Source organism: Paramormyrops kingsleyae, chromosome 7 (assembly GCF_048594095.1).
Source record: "Paramormyrops kingsleyae isolate MSU_618 chromosome 7, PKINGS_0.4, whole genome shotgun sequence".
NCBI lineage: Eukaryota > Metazoa > Chordata > Actinopteri > Osteoglossiformes > Mormyridae > Paramormyrops > Paramormyrops kingsleyae.
The window spans coordinates 22,829,270-22,850,000 of record NC_132803.1 but is presented as its reverse complement, the minus strand read 5'-3'; the positions used below and the strand labels follow the sequence as shown (position 1 = coordinate 22,850,000).

Sequence of the window (20,731 nt, the reverse complement as noted above, 5' to 3'; positions counted from 1 at the left end):
CGACTTCATCGATACAAAACACTGTGCAGGCCCTAGCTATCTGTCCTGCCAGGTAGGTCCGCAGTTCTGGAGACTGGGCATTGTCCAGGACGGAACCAGGCAAGGCGATGCTCACGGTGTACGGCCGTCCTGCAGACATGCACCACAGGATACCAAGTTCAGTACAAATGAACTGCACCTGGAGTAATGTCAAGCTACCCCCATACCAAGTGCCGCGCTTTCGCGCGTACTCCGCCTGCATCCGGAGCGCCACCCTTTCGCCGCCTCCGTCCCTAGCGCCGCCCTTTCGCGCGTACGCCGCCTCCGTCCCGAGCGCCGCCCTTTCGCGCGTACTCCGCCTCCGTCCCGAGCGCCGCCCATTCGCGCGTACGCCGCCTCCGTCCCGAGCGCCGCCCTTTCGCGCGTACTCCGCCTCCGTCCCTAGCGCCGCCCTTTCGCGCGTACTCCGCCTCCGTCCCTAGCGCCGCCCTTTCGCGCGCACTCCGCCTCCGTCCCTAGCGCCGCCCTTTCGCGCGCACTCCGCCTCCGTCCCTAGCGCCGCCCTTTCGCGCGCACTCCGCCTCCGTCCCGAGCGCCGCCCTTTCGCGCGTACTCCGCCTCCGTCCCGAGCGCCGCCCTTTCGCGCGTGCGCCGCCCATTCGCGCGTGCGCCGCCCATTCGCGCGTGCGCCGCCCATTCGCGCGTGCGCCGCCCATTCGCGCGTGCGCCGCCCATTCGCGCGTACGCCGCCTCCGTCCCGAGCGCCGCCCTTTCGCGCGTACGCCGCCTCCGTCCCGAGCGCCGCCCTTTCGCGCGTACTCCGCCTCCGTCCCGAGCGCCGCCCTTTCGCACGTACGCCGCCTCCGTCCCGAGCGCCGCCCTTTCGCGCGTACGCCGCCTCCGTCCCGAGCGCCGCCCATTCGCGCGTATGCCGCCTCCGTCCCGAGCGCCGCCCCCGTCCCTAGCGTCGCCCTTTCGCGCGTACGCCGCCTCCGTCCCGAGCGCCGCCCCCGTCCCTAGCATCGCCCTTTCGCGCGCACTCCGCCTCCATCCCTAGCGCCGCCCTTTCGCGCGTACTCCGCCTCCGTCCCGAGCGCCGCCCTTTCGCACGTACTCCGCCTCCGTCCCGAGCGCCGCCCATTCGCGCGTACGCTGCCTCCGTCCCGAGCGCCGCCCCCGTCCCTAGCGTCGCCCTTTCGCGCGTACGCCGCCTCCGTCCCGAGCGCCGCCCCCGTCCCTAGCGTCGCCCTTTCGCGCGCACTCCGCCTCCGTCCCTAGCGCCGCCCTTTCGCGCGTACGCCGCCTCCGTCCCTAGCGCCGCCCTTTCGCGCGTACGCCGCCTCCGTCCCGAGCGCCGCCCTTTCGCGCGCACTCCGCCTCCGTCCCGAGCGCCGCCCTTTCGCGCGCACTCCGCCTCCGTCCCGAGCGCCGCCCTTTCCCGCGTACTCCGCCTCCGTCCCGAGCGCCGCCCTTTCGCGCGTACGCCGCCTCCGTCCCGAGCGCCGCCCATTCGCGCGTACGCCGCCTCCGTCCCGAGCGCCGCCCTTTCGCGCGTACTCCGCCTCCGTCCCTAGCGCCGCCCTTTCGCGCGTACTCCACCTCCGTCCCGAGCACCGCCCTTTCACATGTACATCACCTCTCTTCTTTCTTCCTGTCTCCTCTATCAGCTGTTGTCTCTCATGTTCTTCGAGCTGCTTTTGCTGCTCCAGCTGTTTAATAAGTTTGGCCTCTTGCCGTTTCTTCTTTTCCTCTCTTCCTGAAATTCAAATATATTCATTCAGGATTTTTTTTGAAGACTGACCAAATCTGCATTACTGTTATTTTGTTTGGACACAGAAATAAGGCTGCATGATATGGTTTACTCACTGGGGGCTTTGGGTGGGGAGGTTGTAAAACACTTTGAGACGATGTAATGTTGTGATAATGCATTATACAAAAATAAATTCGTTGTTTGTTGTAGACGAATGGCGTAAAAAATTTGCCCAGACGCTGGCTTTTGCCCCTATATGCACAATTTGATAAGCAGATTAGTAGTATGGCTAAAATATTAACTAGAGGCATATTGTGATGCCCAAAAGTTAGTAATTTGTTTAAAATTGGCATATCCTTGTATTTATTCAACTTCATTACCGGAGCACGCCACATGCTACTGTTTTGGTAAATCATGGAAGCGATAAGCACTGAAGTGGCGGTGAAGAAAGGAACAGCTCAACATCATTTAAAAGAGGAGATTAGTAGTTAAACTAAGTAAAAATACATTGGTGGTGTGGCAGGACTTTTTGCAGTTTAAAGTCTGATACATTTATTAAAGATATGCAGAGTATATTTTGGGTAAATTTAATCTTTTTCGTTTTATAGATAACACTATATTAACTGCAAATATTTCAGATAACTACAATGTGATATCACTCAGCCTTACGCACAATACATATATATACTGTATAGCCAACAGTATGTGGACACCCCTAGTTGGAGGAATTACCTTATTAAGCCACACCCATTGCTTTCACAGGTGTGTAATTAAGCACAGTCATGCAGTCTCCCCAAATGATAATTAGCAGTAGGATGGGTGGCTGTACAGGAGAGGTTAGCGACATTCTATTTGGCACTATCATAGGACACAATCGTCCCAAGTCAGTTCACCATATTTCTGCCCTGCTAGAGGGCACTTATGAAGCATTTGGCCACACAAGCTCACAGAAAGGGACCAAACCTGGGTCAGTTCACCAAACCTGAATAGCAGCAAATCCCACCAGCAATGTTCCAGCATCTAATGGAAAGCGTTCACAGAAGACCACATGCTATTATAGCAACAATGGACAAACCAACTTCACCCTTGGTTTCAGAATGAGATTTGGAAAAGCTGGTGTCCACATACTTTTGGTCATATAATGTACATAATTATATGCAACACATGAAGCATGGTGTGAAAAGTAAACACCCTAAATGTAACGCTAATATGGTTCTGAACTGAGACAATTAATTATGCAAATCTAAGCAGGAGCAAACTGTTAAACAGAAGTAGAAACCACTGAATTGCTCTTTCAGTAGCAGTACTATTATGATAATAACTATGAACAACCAATAGAAAGGCCATTCAGAAAGGTACACCAATCAGCCATAGCATTAAAACCACCTGTCTAATATTGTGTAGATCCCTATCATGCCACCAAAACAGCTCTGACTCATGGACTCCAAAAGACCTCGGAAGATGTCCTGTGGTATCTGGCACCAAAACATCCTGTAAGCAGCAGATCCTGTAAGTCCTGTAAGATGTGAGGTTGGAGCCTCCATGGATCGGACTTGTTCTTTCAGCACATCCCACAGATGCTTCATCAGATTGAGATCTTGGGAATTTGGAGCCCAAGTCAACACAATTTGAACTCTTTCCATGTTCCTCAAACCATTCCTGAGCAATTTCTGCAGTGTGGCAGGGTGCATTATCCTGCTGAAATAGACCACTACCGTCAGGGAATACCGTTGCCATTAAGGAATATACTTGGTCTACAACAATGTTTAGGATGGTGGTACATGTCAAAGTAAGAGCCACATGAATGCCAGGACCAAAGGTTTCCCAGTAGAACACTGCTTCCACCAGTTTGCCTTCTTCCCATGGTGACCATCGCTCCCCACACACGTCAATGAGTGTTTAGCGCCCATGACCCCATCACTGGTTCACCGGTTTACTTGGACCACTACATACTGGGAATAGACCACAAGACTTGCCGTTTTGGAGATGCTCCGGCCCAGTTCTCTAGCCATCACAATTTGATCCTTGTCAAAGTCACTCAGATTCTTACACTTGCTCATTTTTCTAGGTTCCAGCACGTCAACTTCAAGCACTGACTGTTCACTTGCCTAATATATAATGGCACTCGACAGGCGGAATGACATAATTGGTGTTATTAATTGTCAGTTGTTTTAATGTTATGGCTGATCGGTCTAAATACAGACTGTTTGACATGACATAAGCTTCAATTATATGTGGTACAATAAGTAGAGTAAGACACGAGGGTAGATTAAACTAAATATGAAAACTCGTCATAACTATACGACAGAAACGACCGATAACACGGTAATTAACCCAAAAAAATAATACAACTAGCGGGCGAACTGATCGCTGGACATGCCGCAGATGAGATGCAGAATGACAATATTTATGCACGAAACACCTGGATGCATACTGGATGGACTGTTACATCCGTAGCATAAGATAAAAAAAATTACCTTTCAGTTACAGACTTACAGTTACTAACAAACTTGCAAAAATTAAACACTTTGGATTGTAAAATAACTTACGTTCTGCTTTCCACTTTTTCCAGTCAACCTTTTCTTCACCCTGCAAAACAATCGCACAGTGTAACTTCACATGGCAAACTAGAAGCCATGCGAGCTAGCATGTTATGTAGCTAACAGGGAATAATAATTTAAAAGAAAATCAAATTAGGCCTCGATGGATAGCGCAACTATATCTAGAAAACAGGGCATTAAAAAATACGTGTTCATGCTCAGAAACCTGTTTTGAAAGCATCTTATCCGTCTTGAGCTCGACTCGATGCGCCATGACTTAGCCGACAGAGGGAAGGCAGCCCCTTGTGCGCATGCGCGCCGCGTTATACTTCCGTTTTATGGAGATCAGTGGAGTCCGGTTTGCAGTCCTATGATTTATGATATGGATAGAACGTTACACCGTGAAAATCTTCACAATTTCCTAATTATGGTTCTCTCTATAACCAATGCTTTATTGCGTAAGTTCATATATTTGGCTTCCTAGTATAACAGTACTTACATGGTCAGTAGTGACCAAATGGTTAAGGATACAACCTTGTGATTGAAAAGCTGATAGTTTGAATCCCTGATCGGCACATTACCCTAAGTGAGGTGCTGCTCTCTGCAATGTCACATATGGGTTAAATACAAAGGACATGTTGTGGTGTATCAACAATTAATTACTTCTACAGATCCTACTTCATAAAAACTGATGCAGTACAGAATTCTATTTCAATCCAAGTGAAAAATCCACTACATTTCCAAATAGCAAGAAAAATGCAAAGGTACAGGCTTACAATATTACTGAATTAGCTACAGTAGGCCCTGAAATAAAGTATGCCAAAATCTGTTTGAATTTGGTGATCAGTCATCATTGTTGACACACCACCACAGCACACAGTGCACAACAACGAAATGTGTCCTCTGCATTTAACCAATATGTGACATTGTGACAAAAAAATTCTTGTGTCAACATTCAGCCTCTGGACAATCATCCCAACTAAAATATGTACATTTTGCTGAACAATTTCAACAGATAATAATTAAAATTTCCCCGTTATTAAGGAATTATGATTATTGGTGTTGGGTAGAAAGAGGAGTTACATTCTAGATCATTCTGCATTTCTACTTAAATGTTGCCTTTCAGGAAGTTCCCGTCAGCATGGAATTTCACAGTTTAGGTTCATGGTGCACATTTGCATTTATCTTTGTATCACCTGACAATATGCACTCAGTGAATGACCACTTCTAGCCAGCATGCTTTAGAGTTCTTGGTAGAATGTTTCAAATTGCAAAAATTGACAGAACAAACCAGGCTTTCCAGCTCATTTTTCATCCTGACTTCTTCCTTTAGTTTGCCACACTGGAAAAATGTCTGTTTTTAATGACCAACAGGACTCATAATAGATCATTCTTTGGTAGTTAAATTATTCTTCTTGTCCTTCCATCATGGTTCTAATCACTTGACTAGCGTATACCATTAATTATATAGTGTATACCATTAATTCCCAAAATTCCCACAGAACCTACTGAAACCTTGATCTGGATTTGTGCTTTCTGAAACTGAACTTTCCACCTCTGCAGAGCACAAAAACAGTTTCACTTATGTTTTACGGCTATAAGTATATTTACCTGAATGCTGTTTTTCAGTCAATGCTGCATTTTAAAACAATACAGGATTGTACCCCTGCCCTGCCCTGTACTGTGGCCCTCATGTGGTCCTGTGCAAGATGAGGGGCCAAAAGTAGATTGATGGATGGATGGATGGATGAAAAAACAGAACAGCCAACAGTTCTGAAATTAAGGTAAGATGACTCAGTGTTCCAGGAGCCACAGGTAGTTCATATACAGGATGCTGGTCTGCTGCTTGAGGTAAGTTAGGCTGATCATGCCACCTGAATTGTGTCAAGGGATCTAGAGCAGAAACTCGCATAAAGAGAGTTGAATCAAGCTGGGGTCAGTCTCAAAACTGCCGCCGTTCACAGCGTGAGGCAACATCACCATTTGCTGTGCAGTCTAGCTCACCTAAAGGCTACTACCTGAGAGAAAATTGTTTTTAAATGGACATTTAAACACCTAGAGTTAAAAAAAAAGCTAAAGTTCAAAATATAGCAGAACCCAAAAATGACACCCATAAACTTTACTGACATAAACATTTTAACTTTAACACTTTTTAATGAATCTTATTATTAACCTTTAGAAATGACAAGGAAAATGTCAAACTTTCCCACCCCATTAAGAAGTAGCAAATAATAATTTAAAACTAGATTGACCTGACAATAGGTTTTTACTCAATCATGTACATGTTACAATTAAGAACAAGCCTTTCAAAAAGCCTTGCCTGTATGCATTCTCATCAGATTCTACTAATTCTACAGCTGAGATTGGGTTAGTAGTTTCACAATTATAGTGCAATATTTCTTGTATAAGTTAAAATCTCATATCATAAAATATAAAATATGTTGGCAAAATAGTCGTTGCCCAGTTTTTGCAGTGTAACCTGACAACACTGACAAGTCTTCATTCTCAGGAGTGTGTAGACACTGAGTAACATTGTCCCTTTAATGCTGGGTAACACAGGAGTGTGAGTGACGGCTGGCTACTTCATCTGCAGTCTGCTTTTACTCCATTTCCTAAGAATCTCTTCTGCTGCGTTTAGGGTTGAGTCCTCCTGTTACACAGAGAGCACAAGACTTCATTGCCTCTGAAGCAGGTTTACACTGTTAGAGCCATTTCAAGTCCTTGGAGAGGTTTACCTTGACAAAACAGAACCTGATGTAATTTTCAAAATCCTTGCAGTGTTCCGGACTGTAAAAAGCAGACACTGGTATGGTGGCTAAGCCCTGTTCAAACAAGAAAAGCATGTGAACATCACCTCCCGTAAAACAATACTATAGCCAATACAGAATATTTATACCATACGTCCCTCCTTAAAAGGGATAAATTGTATTTAAAAGGTAATATAGTACAGATACTGTAAGAGAAAAGTAAATTCCCATATATAAACTGCTTGGGTTACTATGTTGTTGGTAGTAATCCTAATTATTGTTGGGGCAATTGTATAAAAACAAAAATCCCAAACCTGAATAAAGAGCAAATGAGAATTCTTATTATAAGTTCACAGAAGCTAATTTGTGTATTTTCTGTTGATTTGCTTTAGGTTTACCAATGATGGACACTATTACCTATTTCTATGACCTACTGCCCTTTCTGCTTTGCATAGATCTAGATCTAGGTTGATCTAGATCAGTTATTTGGAGAGTAATGGGTGCGTTTACCTTATTCTTGATGAGCCACTTCACAAACCTGTTATCATACGGCTCATCTTGGGCTTTGGAATCTGGCAGATCTACCTCTTACCCATGAAAAAGGGAGAAAATATTAAACGTCTCTTCCAATAAAACAATAGGTGCACAAATGCTTTTAACACCGACTCAAGCCTCTCCAGGCTAAACAGGACCTAGCATGTATGCATGCAAGGGACTGATGCACTTACTCATGGCCGAAATATCTGCGATCATGAAGTAGCCTCCCTCCGGAATGACAGGCTGAAGACCAACGTTCGAAAGGCACGCAGCCAGCTTCTGGCGCTTCAGCTGAAGCCTTTCAGGCAGCTGGAGGAAGTAACTTTCTGGGCTCCCAAAATGATCAAACTCCCTCTGAAATCCATGGGCCACCGCCTCCTGAGCGGCAGGTCATGTGACAGGAAGTGATTATCTACGCACCGCAAAGTGATCTCTATTCCATGTAAGAAGTACCAACATGCAAATGTTGACTGCCTAATGCTGTCTCGATTAAAAACTCTTTAGTAACCAATATACAAGGAAACAAGAATGGGAAAATAAATCAAAATCAATAACTTGTTTACTTATTGATTAATGTTCAAAAAGAGTTGCGCAATAAGAGATTTCATGTGCGGTTACCTGCGCAGCAGTGGCACAGTGGTACACAGAGTTCTGATGGACTGTTTTCAGATGCGTCAGGAGGGGTCCAAACCCAATGGCCCAGCCCACCTAATATGAAATCCAGAGAAATCATATAAACACAGTTTGGGGTGCAGAACAATACACAGGTCTGCTGAACAGATGTCTGCCGGAGGCCTGCCTTCCATCCCGTGGCACTGAAGGTCTTCCCCGCACTCCCAATGGTTATCGTTCGCTCCCACATTCCAGGCAGACTAGCTGCGCAGACAATTCAGAAAAAGCAATTAACACATTAAACAGCAAGATGAGCATAGTTCATAACCTCAAACCCTAATAAATTATTAGAGAAATCTGGGTTAATCAATTATTCAGTTTTTTTTTTTTTTTAAAAAAAAAGGACACACCTATTTTAATGTGCTTGGCTCCCTCATAGGTCAGCCACTCGTACACCTCGTCGCTGATGCACACCACATCATGCTTCACACACAGGTCTGCAATAAGCTGCAGCTCTTCCTGTTTGTACACCTGTAGTGGTCGAGGTGCCGGGGGCAGAGTGCAGTGACAATCAGTACAGCCACAGGAGTGTCACACTGGCATGGCCCTCAGTAACGTGAGACCGTCACCTTTCCCAGCGGGTTGTTCGGCGTGTTCAGAACGATGGCTTTCGTGCGCTGTGTAAATTTACTGGCCAGTTCGTCAGGAGACAAAACCCAATCTGCACTTGATACAGATCTGTCCTTTGTCTAAGAGAGCAGATGCATTTAAAATTTAGTTTCCATGAACCTTGACAAAAGTTACAAATCAATTTAAAGCCTAAGCTCTAATTCATAACAATTGCATATATATAAAGATGGGAGAGGTTTCCATTCAGTTAGGATTTAAGAAATTATTAAATCATAATAGGCAGGACTCACGGGCCTTAAGGGGACATAAACAGGTTTTCCTCCTGCCATTTTAACCATCGGCTGGTAACAGTCGAAAAATGGTTCGATGATGATCACCTGGGAAAATCAATTTCAGAGTTAATGTCAGACAAGTCAGGGTGCGAAACAGATGTTGAGGAGGAAGCAGCATCGGGACTACCTCATCACCGTCGTCCACCAGGGCCTGGAAGGCGCAGAAGAGGGCCTCGTACGCACCCACGGTGACCAGGACATCCTCCATCGGGTCGACCTCCCGGCCCATAATCCTTCCGAAGAACTTGGCTAGCATCTTCACGAGAGGCGGATGGCCCTGTGAGGGCGTAACACCATTTCCTGTCACCTTATGACTTAACTGCAGTTCTCCACCAAAAACAGGCTAATATGCAGACTGGTATTCTAGGCAAAATGTAAGTGAACGAATATTAAGTCCATTTAAACTGTGGTACCTTAAATCCAACAAGTTACCCCGATAAGCCAGTAACCCCGCTTCATAATACAGGCCACAGTTGCTGGAGTCTTGAAAGTGAAATGTCCCATTCTTGCCTGATGTAGGATTTCAACTGCTCAACAGTTAAGGGTCTCCTTTGTTGTATTTTTCGTTTTTTGATGCACCAAATGCTTTCAGTGGGTGACAGGTCTGGACAGCGGCCAGAACAGTCTAGTACCTGGACTCTTCTAATACGGAGCTATGCAGTTGTAATATGTGCAGAATGCAGTTTGGCATTGTCTTGCTGAAACATACAAGGCCTTCTCTGAAAAAGATGTACTGCAGATGATGAAATTCCCAAATTCCTTGCAATATTACATTGAGGAACATTATTCTTAAATTGTTGCACTTTTTGCCCACACAGACTTTCACAGAGTGCTGAACCTCTCCCCATCTTCACTGCACAGAGTGCTGAACCTCTCCCCATCTGCACTTCACAGAGACTCTGCCTCTCTGGGGGGCTCTTTTTATAACCAATCACCTTACTGACCTTTTGCCAATTAACCTAATTGGTTGTGTTTTATTTTAGCATTACACAATGTTTCCAGAATTTTGCTGCCCCTGCCCCAACCTTTCTGAAACGTGATTCTGGCATCAAATTCAAATTGAGCATATATTTGTACATTTTACACAGCATCTCAACTTTTTTGGAATTCGGGTTGTATTTAAGTTTGCAACAGAACATCATTCAACTCTCTAATATTCTTATAATAAATAAGACATCAGAAAACAAGGAACTTACAAAAGCACGTGTGTACTGATGAAGCCTGTATTCTCCGCTCACAGCCTGACGGAAAGCCTCCCGAACAAAGTCAGGTGGAGGGAAATCTGGAAAACCCTGGCCGAGGTTCACGGCCTTATAATCCGCTGCCAGCTGAGTGAACTCCACCCTGCCAGGACCAAAACACACATGTGGCCAGGAGCGATTACTGTTCCTGATTGCTTTCCGAGTTGCACAGAGAACAATATATTGAAAGAATAGGGCTCAACATATGGAAGTATAAGGGGTCACCAATATCCCTTCAAATGAAATGCATAAAATCTAAACCTTCCAATACTCACTCATTTACAGAAAAATTACATCTTAGAGTTGCACCAAAATATATACATTTACAGTACACAGAACTTAAGGTTGCAGAATAATGAGGCAGGATATATGTGAAATGTGTTCACCAGGTTTCTATTTAAAATACAAGGTTATTTATTAACCGCAAGAACTGAACCTTATCCAGTGTCGTCTGTAGGAGTAGAGCGTTATTGTGTGGGTTACCTATTATATGCCGGGAGCAGAGTGGGAAGGGATGGAGACACCAGGATATACAATGTGATATAAGGCACTTCCACATGAAAGCCAGAATTATATTATAGGGAAAAAAAATCCATATTCAGTATAATTATGGATGCATAAGGAGTCTCCTCTTCTGATATACCATTCGGTATAGTATACCATTCGGTATAATAACTGCTATAGTTTAACGTTTTTTAAAGCTCATGCCAGAAACATTCCTGCTAAGCTGAAAAAGTTTACAGACTCTCTGAAAAAATGGTGCTAATTTGTACCTTTGCTTGGGATTGGATAGGCCAGTTGTACCCTCAGCTGAATATATAATTGTACCTTTTAAGGTACACAAACTCTGAGAAACATTTTTGTACCATTGACAGTAATTAATGTTATCTGTTCACTAAAAATTGTGCATGTGGATGAAATCCCAAAATAAATGACCATTTGATTTTTTTCTACATGACATCTACAGAGTGTTACCAGTCACAGATTTATTGTAAAAGAACAGAGTACGTAATTCAATATATTTAATAGGCAATTCTTTTAAATATCTGTAGTGCTTTAGGCCAGTAACCATGCAAGTAATTACCAAATATTTTTGTCCACTCCTTCAATTCTGCGCGCGTACAGCTGTCGTGACATCATTATCTAAGCAAAAAAAAAACGTTAATTGCGTCTTACATTAATATTACTGGAGGAATAGATTAGTCGTTCATTTTATTATTACTTTCTACAGTAACTGGAAAAATCTGCAAATAAGGTGTAAAATGTTAGTTCATCTGTAGCTCAAGGGTCGGGTGAAGAAAGCAAACACCCTTTGCAAGACTTTACAAAACGTATTGTTGATACTCTCATTGCCTGTTATTAGCCACGGGAAGATCATCCCATTACTCCCTTCCGCTCTTATTTCCTCTTCTTAAAAACAGAAAGTTTTCAACTTTTGAAACGTATTTCATATTCAACTTGTTAGTCAACAAGCCTACCACCAGAGCCGGAGAGAAAAACACTTTGCGGCACCGCCCCCCGGTCAGTCACCGGTTACTTGTTTAATTTCTTTACAGTTATTTGACTTATTTCTAAATGAGGCTATAGTATCACACATTCGTGGCAGGGGGGTCCCTGGCTCTGGTGTATTTTTATTCGATGGTCCCTGGAAAAATTGAAAACCCCTCCTGCAGTTAACCGATTATTTTTTATACACGTACCTTGACAGGGTGAATTTTAGTGACAGTTGTTTTGTTCTGACACACGCCGACCACAATTGCAGTAACTGCTCTGAGCATAACAGTGCGGATTCTTCACGTTTCTCTAATATGAGGCAAAAACAATAATAATTAACATGATATAATATATGCATTTACGTACACGTAATTAGTATTAGATACCAGAAATACACAATAAATTACTGAGAACACTGCTGACCAATGTCTCATACTCAGAAGCCAGTTTCAGAAAGAACCGCTGAAATGACTTACCTTGGTTTACACTGAAGATATACGCCGCAGTATCCCCAGCGCTCTATATACTAACCCCCTAAGTCCCTCCCCGTGAACCTTGGTCGCTCTATCTGTAATTTCCTGTGCAGGCGGGGCGATGGGCGGTGCGCCCTGTAGGATTGCTATGCGTTATTATTATAGCTATACCGATTAGGACCACTATGCGTTATTATTATAGCTATCCCCATTAGGGCTGCAATGCGTTATTATTATAGCTATACTCATCAGGGCTGCTATGCGTTATTACAGCTATACCCATCAGGATATATGCATTATTACAGCTATACCCATCAGGGCTCCAATGTGTTATTACAGTTATACCCGTCAGGGCTCCTATGCGTTATTATTATAGCTATACCCATCAGGGCTCCAATGTTATTACAGCTATACCCATCAGGGCTCCAATGTGTTATTACAGCTTTACCCGTCAGGGCTCCTATGTGTTATTATTATAGCTATACCCATCAGGGCTCCAATGTTATTACAGCTATACCCATCAGGGCTCCAATGTGTTATTACAGCTTTACCCGTCAGGGCTCCTATGCGTTATTATTATAGCTATACCCATTAGGGCTACAATGCGTTATTATTATAGCTATACCCATTAGAATCACTGTGCTTTATTATTATAGCTATACCCATTAGGGCCGCAATGTGTTATTATTATAGCTATACCCATCAGGGCTCCAATGTTATTACAGCTATACCCATCAGGGCTCCAATGTGTTATTACAGCTTTACCCGTCAGGGCTCCTATGCGTTATTATTATAGCTATACCCATCAGGGCTCCAATGTTATTACAGCTATACCCATCAGGGCTCCAATGTGTTATTACAGCTTTACCCGTCAGGGCTCCTATGCGTTATTATTATAGCTATACCCATCAGGGCTCCAATGTTATTACAGCTATACCCATCAGGGCTCCAATGTGTTATTACAGCTTTACCCGTCAGGGCTCCTATGCGTTATTATTATAGCTATACCCATTAGGGCTACAATGCGTTATTATTATAGCTATACCCATTAGAATCACTGTGCTTTATTATTATAGCTATACCCATTAGGGCCGCAATGTGTTATTATTATAGCTATACCCATCAGGGCTCCAATGTTATTACAGCTACACCCATCAGGGCTCCAATGTGTTATTACAGCTTTACCCGTCAGGGCTCCTATGCGTTATTATTATAGCTATACCCATCAGGGCTCCAATGTTATTACAGCTATACCCATCAGGGCTCCAATGTGTTATTACAGCTTTACCCGTCAGGGCTCCTATGCGTTATTATTATAGCTATACCCATCAGGGCTCCAATGTTATTACAGCTATACCCATCAGGGCTCCAATGTGTTATTACAGCTTTACCCGTCAGGGCTCCTATGCGTTATTATTATAGCTATACCCATTAGGGCTACAATGCGTTATTATTATAGCTATACCCATTAGAATCACTGTGCTTTATTATTATAGCTATACCCATTAGGGCCGCAATGTGTTATTATTATAGCTATACCCATCAGGGCTCCAATGTGTTATTACAGCTTTACCCGTCAGGGCTCCTATGCGTTATTATTATAGCTATACCCATCAGGGCTCCAATGTTATTACAGCTATACCCATCAGGGCTCCAATGTGTTATTACAGCTTTACCCGTCAGGGCTCCTATGCGTTATTATTATAGCTATACCCATCAGGGCTCCAATGTTATTACAGCTATACCCATCAGGGCTCCAATGTGTTATTACAGCTTTACCCGTCAGGGCTCCTATGCGTTATTATTATAGCTATACCCATCAGGGCTCCAATGTTATTACAGCTATACCCATCAGGGCTCCAATGTGTTATTACAGCTTTACCCGTCAGGGCTCCTATGCGTTATTATTATAGCTATACCCATCAGGGCTCCAATGTTATTACAGCTATACCCATCAGGGCTCCAATGTGTTATTACAGCTTTACCCGTCAGGGCTCCTATGCGTTATTATTATAGCTATACCCATTAGGGCTACAATGCGTTATTATTATAGCTATACCCATTAGAATCACTGTGCTTTATTATTATAGCTATACCCATCAGGGCTGCAATGAGTTATTATTATGACTATACCTGTCAGGGCTCCTATGTGTTATTATTATAGCTATACCCGTCAGGGCTTCTATGCGTTATTACAGCTATACCCGTCAGGGCTCTTATGCGTTATTACAGCTATACCCACCAGGGCTCCTATGTGTTATTATTATAGCTATACCCATTAGTATCACAGTGCTTTATTATTACAGCTATACCCCTCAGGGCTCCTAGCTAAGCATTATTATTATAGCCATACCCATCAGGGCTGCAATGAGTTATTATTATGGCTATACCCATCAGGGCTGCAATGCATTATTACAGCTATACCCACCAGGGCTCCTATGTGTCATCATTATAGCTATACCCATTAGGATAACTGTGACAGTCTGTGCGTTATTATGCCGAAGTTCACAACTGATTTTTTTGTAAAATATCCATGCACACAATTTCATGGTCTGTGTAGTAACCATAAACTGTCCCACCGTTAGGTATACATTCTGTACACAGTTCCACAACCAAAAGCAAAGCCGAAAATCATTTTGCACCAACAAAATCAACTCATATGATGCCCGTTTTTCAATTATAATAAGATCTTGCCTGTAAATGACAGAATGTAAAATTAACTGACACAAATCAAAAATGTGTAAATGCACACCACACTGCATACTGGCAGGGTGAACAACCAGGAACAGAAAACTTTGAACCTCTAATGCACAGTGTCATTTAAAAGTCCTTATGATAGTAACAAACTAGCATTGTATGTTCCCGTCTCTGCAGCAGCTTTTGGGCACATTAAGTGTGTCACATCGTCCTTTACAGTGTCAGCCCTCCAAGTCCCCTGGCAGCACACGGCCCTTTTTGCGGGCCTTTTCCTTGCGCCTCTCCATCTTTGCATGCTTCCTCTTCTGGATGTTGTCGCGCCGCTTGTCCTGTCTATGCTGCATCTTCTCCAGGACATGCGTGCTCCGCTGCTCCCAGCGTTTTTTCCTCTGGGTACGCATTTTCTCCTTCCTCTTCAGGGAAGCCCGCAGAAGGTCCTCATTGTCCTTGATCTTCAGACCCTCTGCTTTGTACAGCACGTTGGTCCACTTCATCTTCTCCTCCATTTCTTTTGCCTTGGCCTCATCCTTGCCCCTCAGCTCTTCCAGTTTGGCTTTGCGCGACTCAACGCGGTTCAGAAGCTGCTTGTAGTTCTTGCCTGTTAGAGGAGTCAAATTGCCCTTCACACTCTTCTTCTTTTCTTTCTTCATTTGTTCTTTGCTCATGAACTCTTTGCCTGCGTCTATCTTGTTGTATACTAGGCTGCTTAAGTCTTTTTCAGGAGCCCCAGATTTTTGTATGGTAGAATTTTCAGATCTTTCTTCATCCTCTATTTTTACATCCTTGTCCATTTTCTCTGCTAGTTTCTTCATTCGGAACTCTTTTCTTTTCCTCTTCTTGCGTTCCCTTTCCTGTTTGCGTCGCTGTTGCTTCTTCTCCCGAGCCTCTGATGAAGTTGTCTTACCGACATCCTGAATGTAAAGAGAAGACCACAAAACGACACAGCTGATGAACACGCTACAGCACTATCCAGGGGACACAATGATGACAAAATATTTGAATGGTTTAAATCAGGGGTGTCAAACTCCAGTCCTGGAGGGCCGGAGCCCTGCACAGTTTTTGGTTTACCCTCATTTAACATACCTGATTCAACTCCTTGTGCTAATTGCCACAGAGCTCATAAGCTAAATCATTTGTGGTGGAACAGGGAAAGAGCTAAGCTACACAGGGCTCCAGCCTTCCAGGACTTGAGTTTGACATCCCTGGTTTAAATATTACAAGGTTGTAAACACATGGAGGAAAAATGACAAGTCAAATGTTAATACACATATAAAATCAGCTGTTTAGGTAAGAACATAACTTTCTGCAGATACTTACATGGCCATGAGACTTTTCAATCTTCTCATGTAGCTTCTGACGCAAAATGTCAACGGCAGAAAAGTCTCTGGAATCACCCACCTCCTCTAATAAAACAAGTCAGAATGAAATGACAAAATTAGCTTCATATATGTGCATTACTTTACAAAATGATAGAAGTGACATGTATGGTTATAAATGGTGAAACAAGCTATTTAACCAAACAAAAGATCCTTTTTTGTATAATGGTTTTTCAAATTGATGGTTAAAAACTGCATTGTAATTTGTTACTATACACTTTTGCACACAAGAAACAGATATGTGTATACCTTTATTAACTATTAAAATGACCAAAAACGTTTTTATTTTATTTTTTACACAGACCTTTTCTGACAGCTGATTTGTCATTGATATTCTCTTTTGACGCATTCTGATCTGCAGAAGAGGCTTCCGTCTCTTTTGGCCGGGTGGTACTCTTGTGTTTTATCTTTGCTTGTGGCTCAGCGTTGCACATTTTCCCTCCAGTTTGATTTTGCTTGCTTTTCTGCTTCTTTTTCTTTGCTGGCCCTGCGTTAGCTCCATTGCAAAATGGAACTAAAAAGTACAACACAGGTTCACTTTCAGACTTCAGGTATGTCAAATTTAAATAATAAAACAAATCCTATCACATTACCAAGTTACTTATAAATAAAACCAAATACAAAGAGAGAATGGGTGAACAACAGCTCCGTTACCGAAGGGCCTTTCCCGTGGTGCTTTTTTCTGGGAAACACAGACTTTACTGGCCAATTTCTGAAAATAGACGTCCTTGGAAGCTAGACTCGCCATGAAAAAGGAGACCTAAAACAAACATAGAACAACGTTATTGTTTCAGTTGGTTCATCCGTTGGTTGAGGTGGTACTATCATAATTCTAACAAATATTCGTATAACAAAACATAATAGCAATTAGGAATTATCAGTATTTACACGATAATTGTAAAATGCACAGTTACTGTACACTTTACAATTCAAACATCTTTAAATGATACAACATTTCTGGAGGAAAACAAAAAGAAACTTACGAAACTGAATCAAAACGTCAACTTACAACACAACAACAGCAGACGACAGGGACGCAAACTGCGAACAGCACGCCTTTGCGACTGCAAGACACATTTCCCACATGGCAAGGCAGAAGCAATAGAGTTACAGTTGTCATTCAAGGGGAAACTAGACTCCTAATTTGAAGCATTTCTCAATTTATAAAAAAAACAGTACAGAGTAAAATCAAGCTAAACCATTTCTCCAATTCTCGTAAAATGGACAAAAAGACTATTACATCTTACAACTAACGATCACCAAGCAGTAATCGATTCGTAAGCCTATAGTGTGACGACACAATATTACGCATGCGCACTGTAAAACGAAAGCCAGTAGTAGTAGTAGAGCCGTCAAATACAAGCTACAATATATTGAGCAAACTACCAATATAGCAAGATAATTGTACTGGTTGTTGTAGCAATTTACGAGGATCGTGTGCGTATGTAAATATAATTTCTATCAGGATGAGTGTCACTGTGAAGTTTATGCAGAGGTATTCCGGTAACTTCTTGAAGGTTTTACGCAGCAATGTAAGTGTCAAACTGCTTTCCACTTATAAAAGTGCAAATGATGTTTAAATACGATTAACATTGATTCACGCGCCCGGACACTCAATTTCAAAATCAAGTCCTCTGATTTTAGTGCATTTTACAACTTCTTATAATGCTTTATATCTAGATAGCGATTTTAAATATTGCACATTACTGTTTTAAAAGGCCAACCTTGTTCATCTCAGCAAGAGGAGTCTTTTTGGGCAGAGGGTTCATTTGAAACTTTTAAGCAGTAAGTAACTATTATCTGTGTAGTTTCTTCGGTCTGACCATGGCGTGATATTGGTCTCCTCATCCGTTTTGTGTATCTTCTGTTCTGTGTAGCTTCTATAAAATATTACGTCCTTGCATACCAAACCTGTGTTTGCCCGTTTGACCTTAACAGAAAGATGTAACCTCTGCAAGTAGCATCAAACTCCCTTACCGCAGCAGACATAATTTCCCTGTCAAATAACTCTGTGATTACTTGAAGCGGCCTTTTCTAAATCCCTCTTAACGGTCAGTCATACATTTCTTTGTTCAGGGAAGAATATCAACTGCGCCCGACAGTCAAATTCTTCAGCAGCTGAGACAGAAAAAATAGAAGATTCGTTTCTGAAATGGTTTCTGTTGCTCATTCCTGTCACCACATTTGGCCTTGGGACTTGGCAGGTATGCAATCTCTATAGCTGTAAGGTGGAAAAGAGTCATCACAGATAGATAATCACAAATAAACTTTATACTGGCAAATTAACCAGATTTTTAATGTTTTTGCAATGTTCTTTTGTAGCAAGGCTATGGATCAGCTTTAGTTATTACATGTTAAGTTATATCTGTGTGAAACCAGTTTCTGTGTTAATGTAGGTGAGACGTAGGGAATGGAAATTACAGTTGATTGAAGACCTGAGACGTCTGACCACTGCTGAGCCTATTGACCTCCCAACTGAGTAAGAGCCATTGAACTTTGACCAGCTAGTTGCTTCAGAAACATAAGATACCAAACTGAAAATGATTATAGCCCTTACAATAATATAAATCGTGTTTAATAGTGACATATTAAGAGAGTGGTATTTAGCCCTGGAATTAATTAGGCAAACTGAGACATACTAATGAAGCAGTACATAAACAAGACATTTTGTTACACATACAAAATAATAATCATCCAAAAGAATAACTTCTAGATTGTCAGATCTTCCATTTTTGCTTATTAGCATCTAAGTGTGTTTTAAGAGTGTAGCCATATGAAAGCAACCATATAGCAAACAACCTTCAGGACCAGTATAGAAATTTGACACTATGTAACAAGATAGCAGTGTATATGCAGATATGGTTGCTGTCATTTTTGGACATTTCAGCCTGTGGGTTTGATTTTATATTGCATTTTTGTGATCATTGTTTCAGTCAAATTGAACTGAGCAAACTAGAGTACCGGCGTGTTAAAGTGCGTGGGCGCTTTGACCACTCGAAGGAGCTTTACATCATGCCGAGGTCGCCGGTCGACCCAGAACGTGAAGCCAGAGAAGCGGGGAGGCTGACATCCAGTGGCGAATCGGGCGCCAATGTCATCACTCCTTTCCACTGCACAGAACTGGGGTATGAGCTCTGAGCGTGCTCATTACATCTGTCCATCCATCCATCTGCCTCGTATCCAGAGCTAGGTAGTGATTTGTTAGGAGCATATCCCAGCAGACATGGGGCCTGAGACAAGGGGAAGCCCCATGTTTGATATCCATGTGCACAATATATGTAAAATATTTTAAATAGAGAAAGCTATTTGTTCTAAATTATATTGTACCAAATACCTCTATATATTCATTATCCCATCTATTATATTGGTTTATATATTTGCAATGACAAAGGCACTCGACATATTTTGTCACTGTGAATAATTAGAGCATGATCAGATGATTTAACATTTTTTCTGTAATTTTACAGGATTACAATTCTGGTCAACAGAGGTTATGTTCCAAAGAAGAAGATTAAACCAGAAACAAGAATGAAAGGACAGGTAAAAAGAATTTAGATGTGGTACCACAGCTGCATCTGTTAGCATTCCGCTTCTGTGGTCTTTAGCAGGTCCCACACTTGTCTTTTAGGTGGAAGATGAAGTGGACCTGGTTGGGGTGGTGAGGTTAACAGAACAGCGTAAGCCTTTTGTGCCAAATAACAACATTGAGGGGAACCGATGGCACTTTCGCGATTTGGAAGCAATGACCAAGGTCACCGGTGCAGAACCCATTTTCATTGATGCTGAGCTCGGTAAGCAAGTTTTTCTCTCCCTGATCTTTCAATTCAACCTTGAATCGAGCAGATAGAGTAACAAATATTATTTCTTTAGCCAGCACAATTCCCGGAGGGCCCATTGGGGGGCAGACGCGCGTCTCCCTCAGGAATGAGCACATGCAGTACATAGTAACATGGTGAGCCTGGAATTCTTTGTTTTAGTTTGTTTGCATTACTTCAGTTTCACAAACGCCATGTTTCTTCCTTTCCTTAACAGGTATGGCCTTTGTTTGGTCACTTCGTACATGTGGTACACCAAGTTCATCAAGCGGGTGCCTCTCTAACACCTGAGGTCCTAGATTTAATTTGCAAGTTCCCCCTAGGTCTGTGCTTCAGGCCACGAAGGCACAGTCCTCTTCTCACTACTTGAATGGATAGTTGTCTTGTTTTGAGAACTAAAAGGGACTACAATTCTTTAAATCTATTCCTTATTGCTAGAAACTAGTATGTGTGAACTGTCAATTAAACAATCTTGCTTTGAATTTGGACCATCCTCCACTTTAATGGT

The 20,731-nt window shown here is 42.8% G+C and overlaps 4 protein-coding genes across 6 annotated transcripts in view; 2 read left to right on the top strand and 2 right to left on the bottom strand.

The window, feature by feature from the left end:
- Positions 1-12,730, bottom strand: part of LOC111841854 (kynurenine--oxoglutarate transaminase 1) — a 15,292-nt gene extending 2,562 nt beyond the window's left edge. The window contains exons 1-18 of the mRNA XM_023807950.2: positions 12,339-12,730; positions 12,069-12,171; positions 11,453-11,511; positions 10,324-10,471; positions 9,255-9,404; positions 9,086-9,172; positions 8,795-8,914; positions 8,576-8,696; positions 8,353-8,429; positions 8,172-8,261; positions 7,745-7,931; positions 7,527-7,603; positions 7,005-7,091; positions 6,849-6,919; positions 5,881-5,887; positions 4,279-4,318; positions 1,616-1,735; positions 1-129 (exon numbers count right to left, since the gene is read on the bottom strand). The exon at positions 1-129 is cut by the window's left edge and continues 31 nt beyond it. Coding sequence (XP_023663718.2) covers positions 1-129; positions 1,616-1,735; positions 4,279-4,318; positions 5,881-5,887; positions 6,849-6,919; positions 7,005-7,091; positions 7,527-7,603; positions 7,745-7,931; positions 8,172-8,261; positions 8,353-8,429; positions 8,576-8,696; positions 8,795-8,914; positions 9,086-9,172; positions 9,255-9,404; positions 10,324-10,471; positions 11,453-11,511; positions 12,069-12,146 — 1,648 coding nt within the window. The 5' untranslated portion in view covers positions 12,147-12,171; positions 12,339-12,730. The remainder of the gene's footprint in view (positions 130-1,615; positions 1,736-4,278; positions 4,319-5,880; positions 5,888-6,848; positions 6,920-7,004; positions 7,092-7,526; positions 7,604-7,744; positions 7,932-8,171; positions 8,262-8,352; positions 8,430-8,575; positions 8,697-8,794; positions 8,915-9,085; positions 9,173-9,254; positions 9,405-10,323; positions 10,472-11,452; positions 11,512-12,068; positions 12,172-12,338) is intronic.
- Positions 1-20,731, top strand: part of usp20 (ubiquitin specific peptidase 20) — a 161,149-nt gene that overhangs the window by 109,621 nt on the left and 30,797 nt on the right. The window lies entirely within an intron of this gene.
- On the bottom strand, positions 14,970-17,637 carry surf6 (surfeit 6). 2 transcript variants are annotated; one of them, XM_023807912.2, is made up of 5 exons: positions 17,418-17,637; positions 17,063-17,168; positions 16,713-16,922; positions 16,350-16,435; positions 14,970-15,943 (listed from the first exon to the last, which is right to left on the bottom strand). In XM_023807912.2, the coding sequence occupies exons 1-5, from the start codon at positions 17,526-17,528 to the stop codon at positions 15,254-15,256; spliced, it is 1,203 nt and encodes a 400-aa protein (XP_023663680.1). In that variant the 5' UTR covers positions 17,529-17,637; the 3' UTR covers positions 14,970-15,253. The 2 variants fall into 2 exon arrangements, with proteins under 2 accessions (XP_023663680.1, XP_023663681.1); XM_023807913.2 differs by having other exon boundaries at positions 17,392-17,473.
- surf1 (SURF1 cytochrome c oxidase assembly factor) lies at positions 17,712-20,705 on the top strand. Its single transcript, XM_023807914.2, has 9 exons — positions 17,712-17,940; positions 18,127-18,193; positions 18,485-18,612; positions 18,805-18,887; positions 19,342-19,533; positions 19,876-19,948; positions 20,037-20,199; positions 20,279-20,360; positions 20,441-20,705. Exons 1-9 carry the CDS (start codon positions 17,875-17,877, stop codon positions 20,505-20,507), a joined length of 921 nt encoding a protein of 306 aa, XP_023663682.2. The 5' UTR covers positions 17,712-17,874; the 3' UTR covers positions 20,508-20,705.

What these genes read in the sequence shown, in the direction of transcription:
- surf6 (XM_023807912.2), bottom strand. Translation starts at nt 17,528, where the DNA reads ATGACAACTGTAACTCTATTGCTTCTGCCTTGCCATGTGGGAAATGTG. An exon ending in ACCACGGGAAAGGCCCTTCG is followed by an intron (nt 16,923 to 17,062) that starts GTAACGGAGCTG and finishes TGTACTTTTTAG; the next exon opens with TTCCATTTTGCAATGGAGCT. An exon ending in CAAATCAGCTGTCAGAAAAG is followed by an intron (nt 16,436 to 16,712) that starts GTCTGTGTAAAA and finishes TTGTTTTATTAG; the next exon opens with AGGAGGTGGGTGATTCCAGA.
- surf1 (XM_023807914.2), top strand. Translation starts at nt 17,875, where the DNA reads ATGAGTGTCACTGTGAAGTTTATGCAGAGGTATTCCGGTAACTTCTTG. An exon ending in TTCCACTGCACAGAACTGGG is followed by an intron (nt 19,534 to 19,875) that starts GTATGAGCTCTG and finishes GTAATTTTACAG; the next exon opens with GATTACAATTCTGGTCAACA. An exon ending in TTTCATTGATGCTGAGCTCG is followed by an intron (nt 20,200 to 20,278) that starts GTAAGCAAGTTT and finishes TTATTTCTTTAG; the next exon opens with CCAGCACAATTCCCGGAGGG.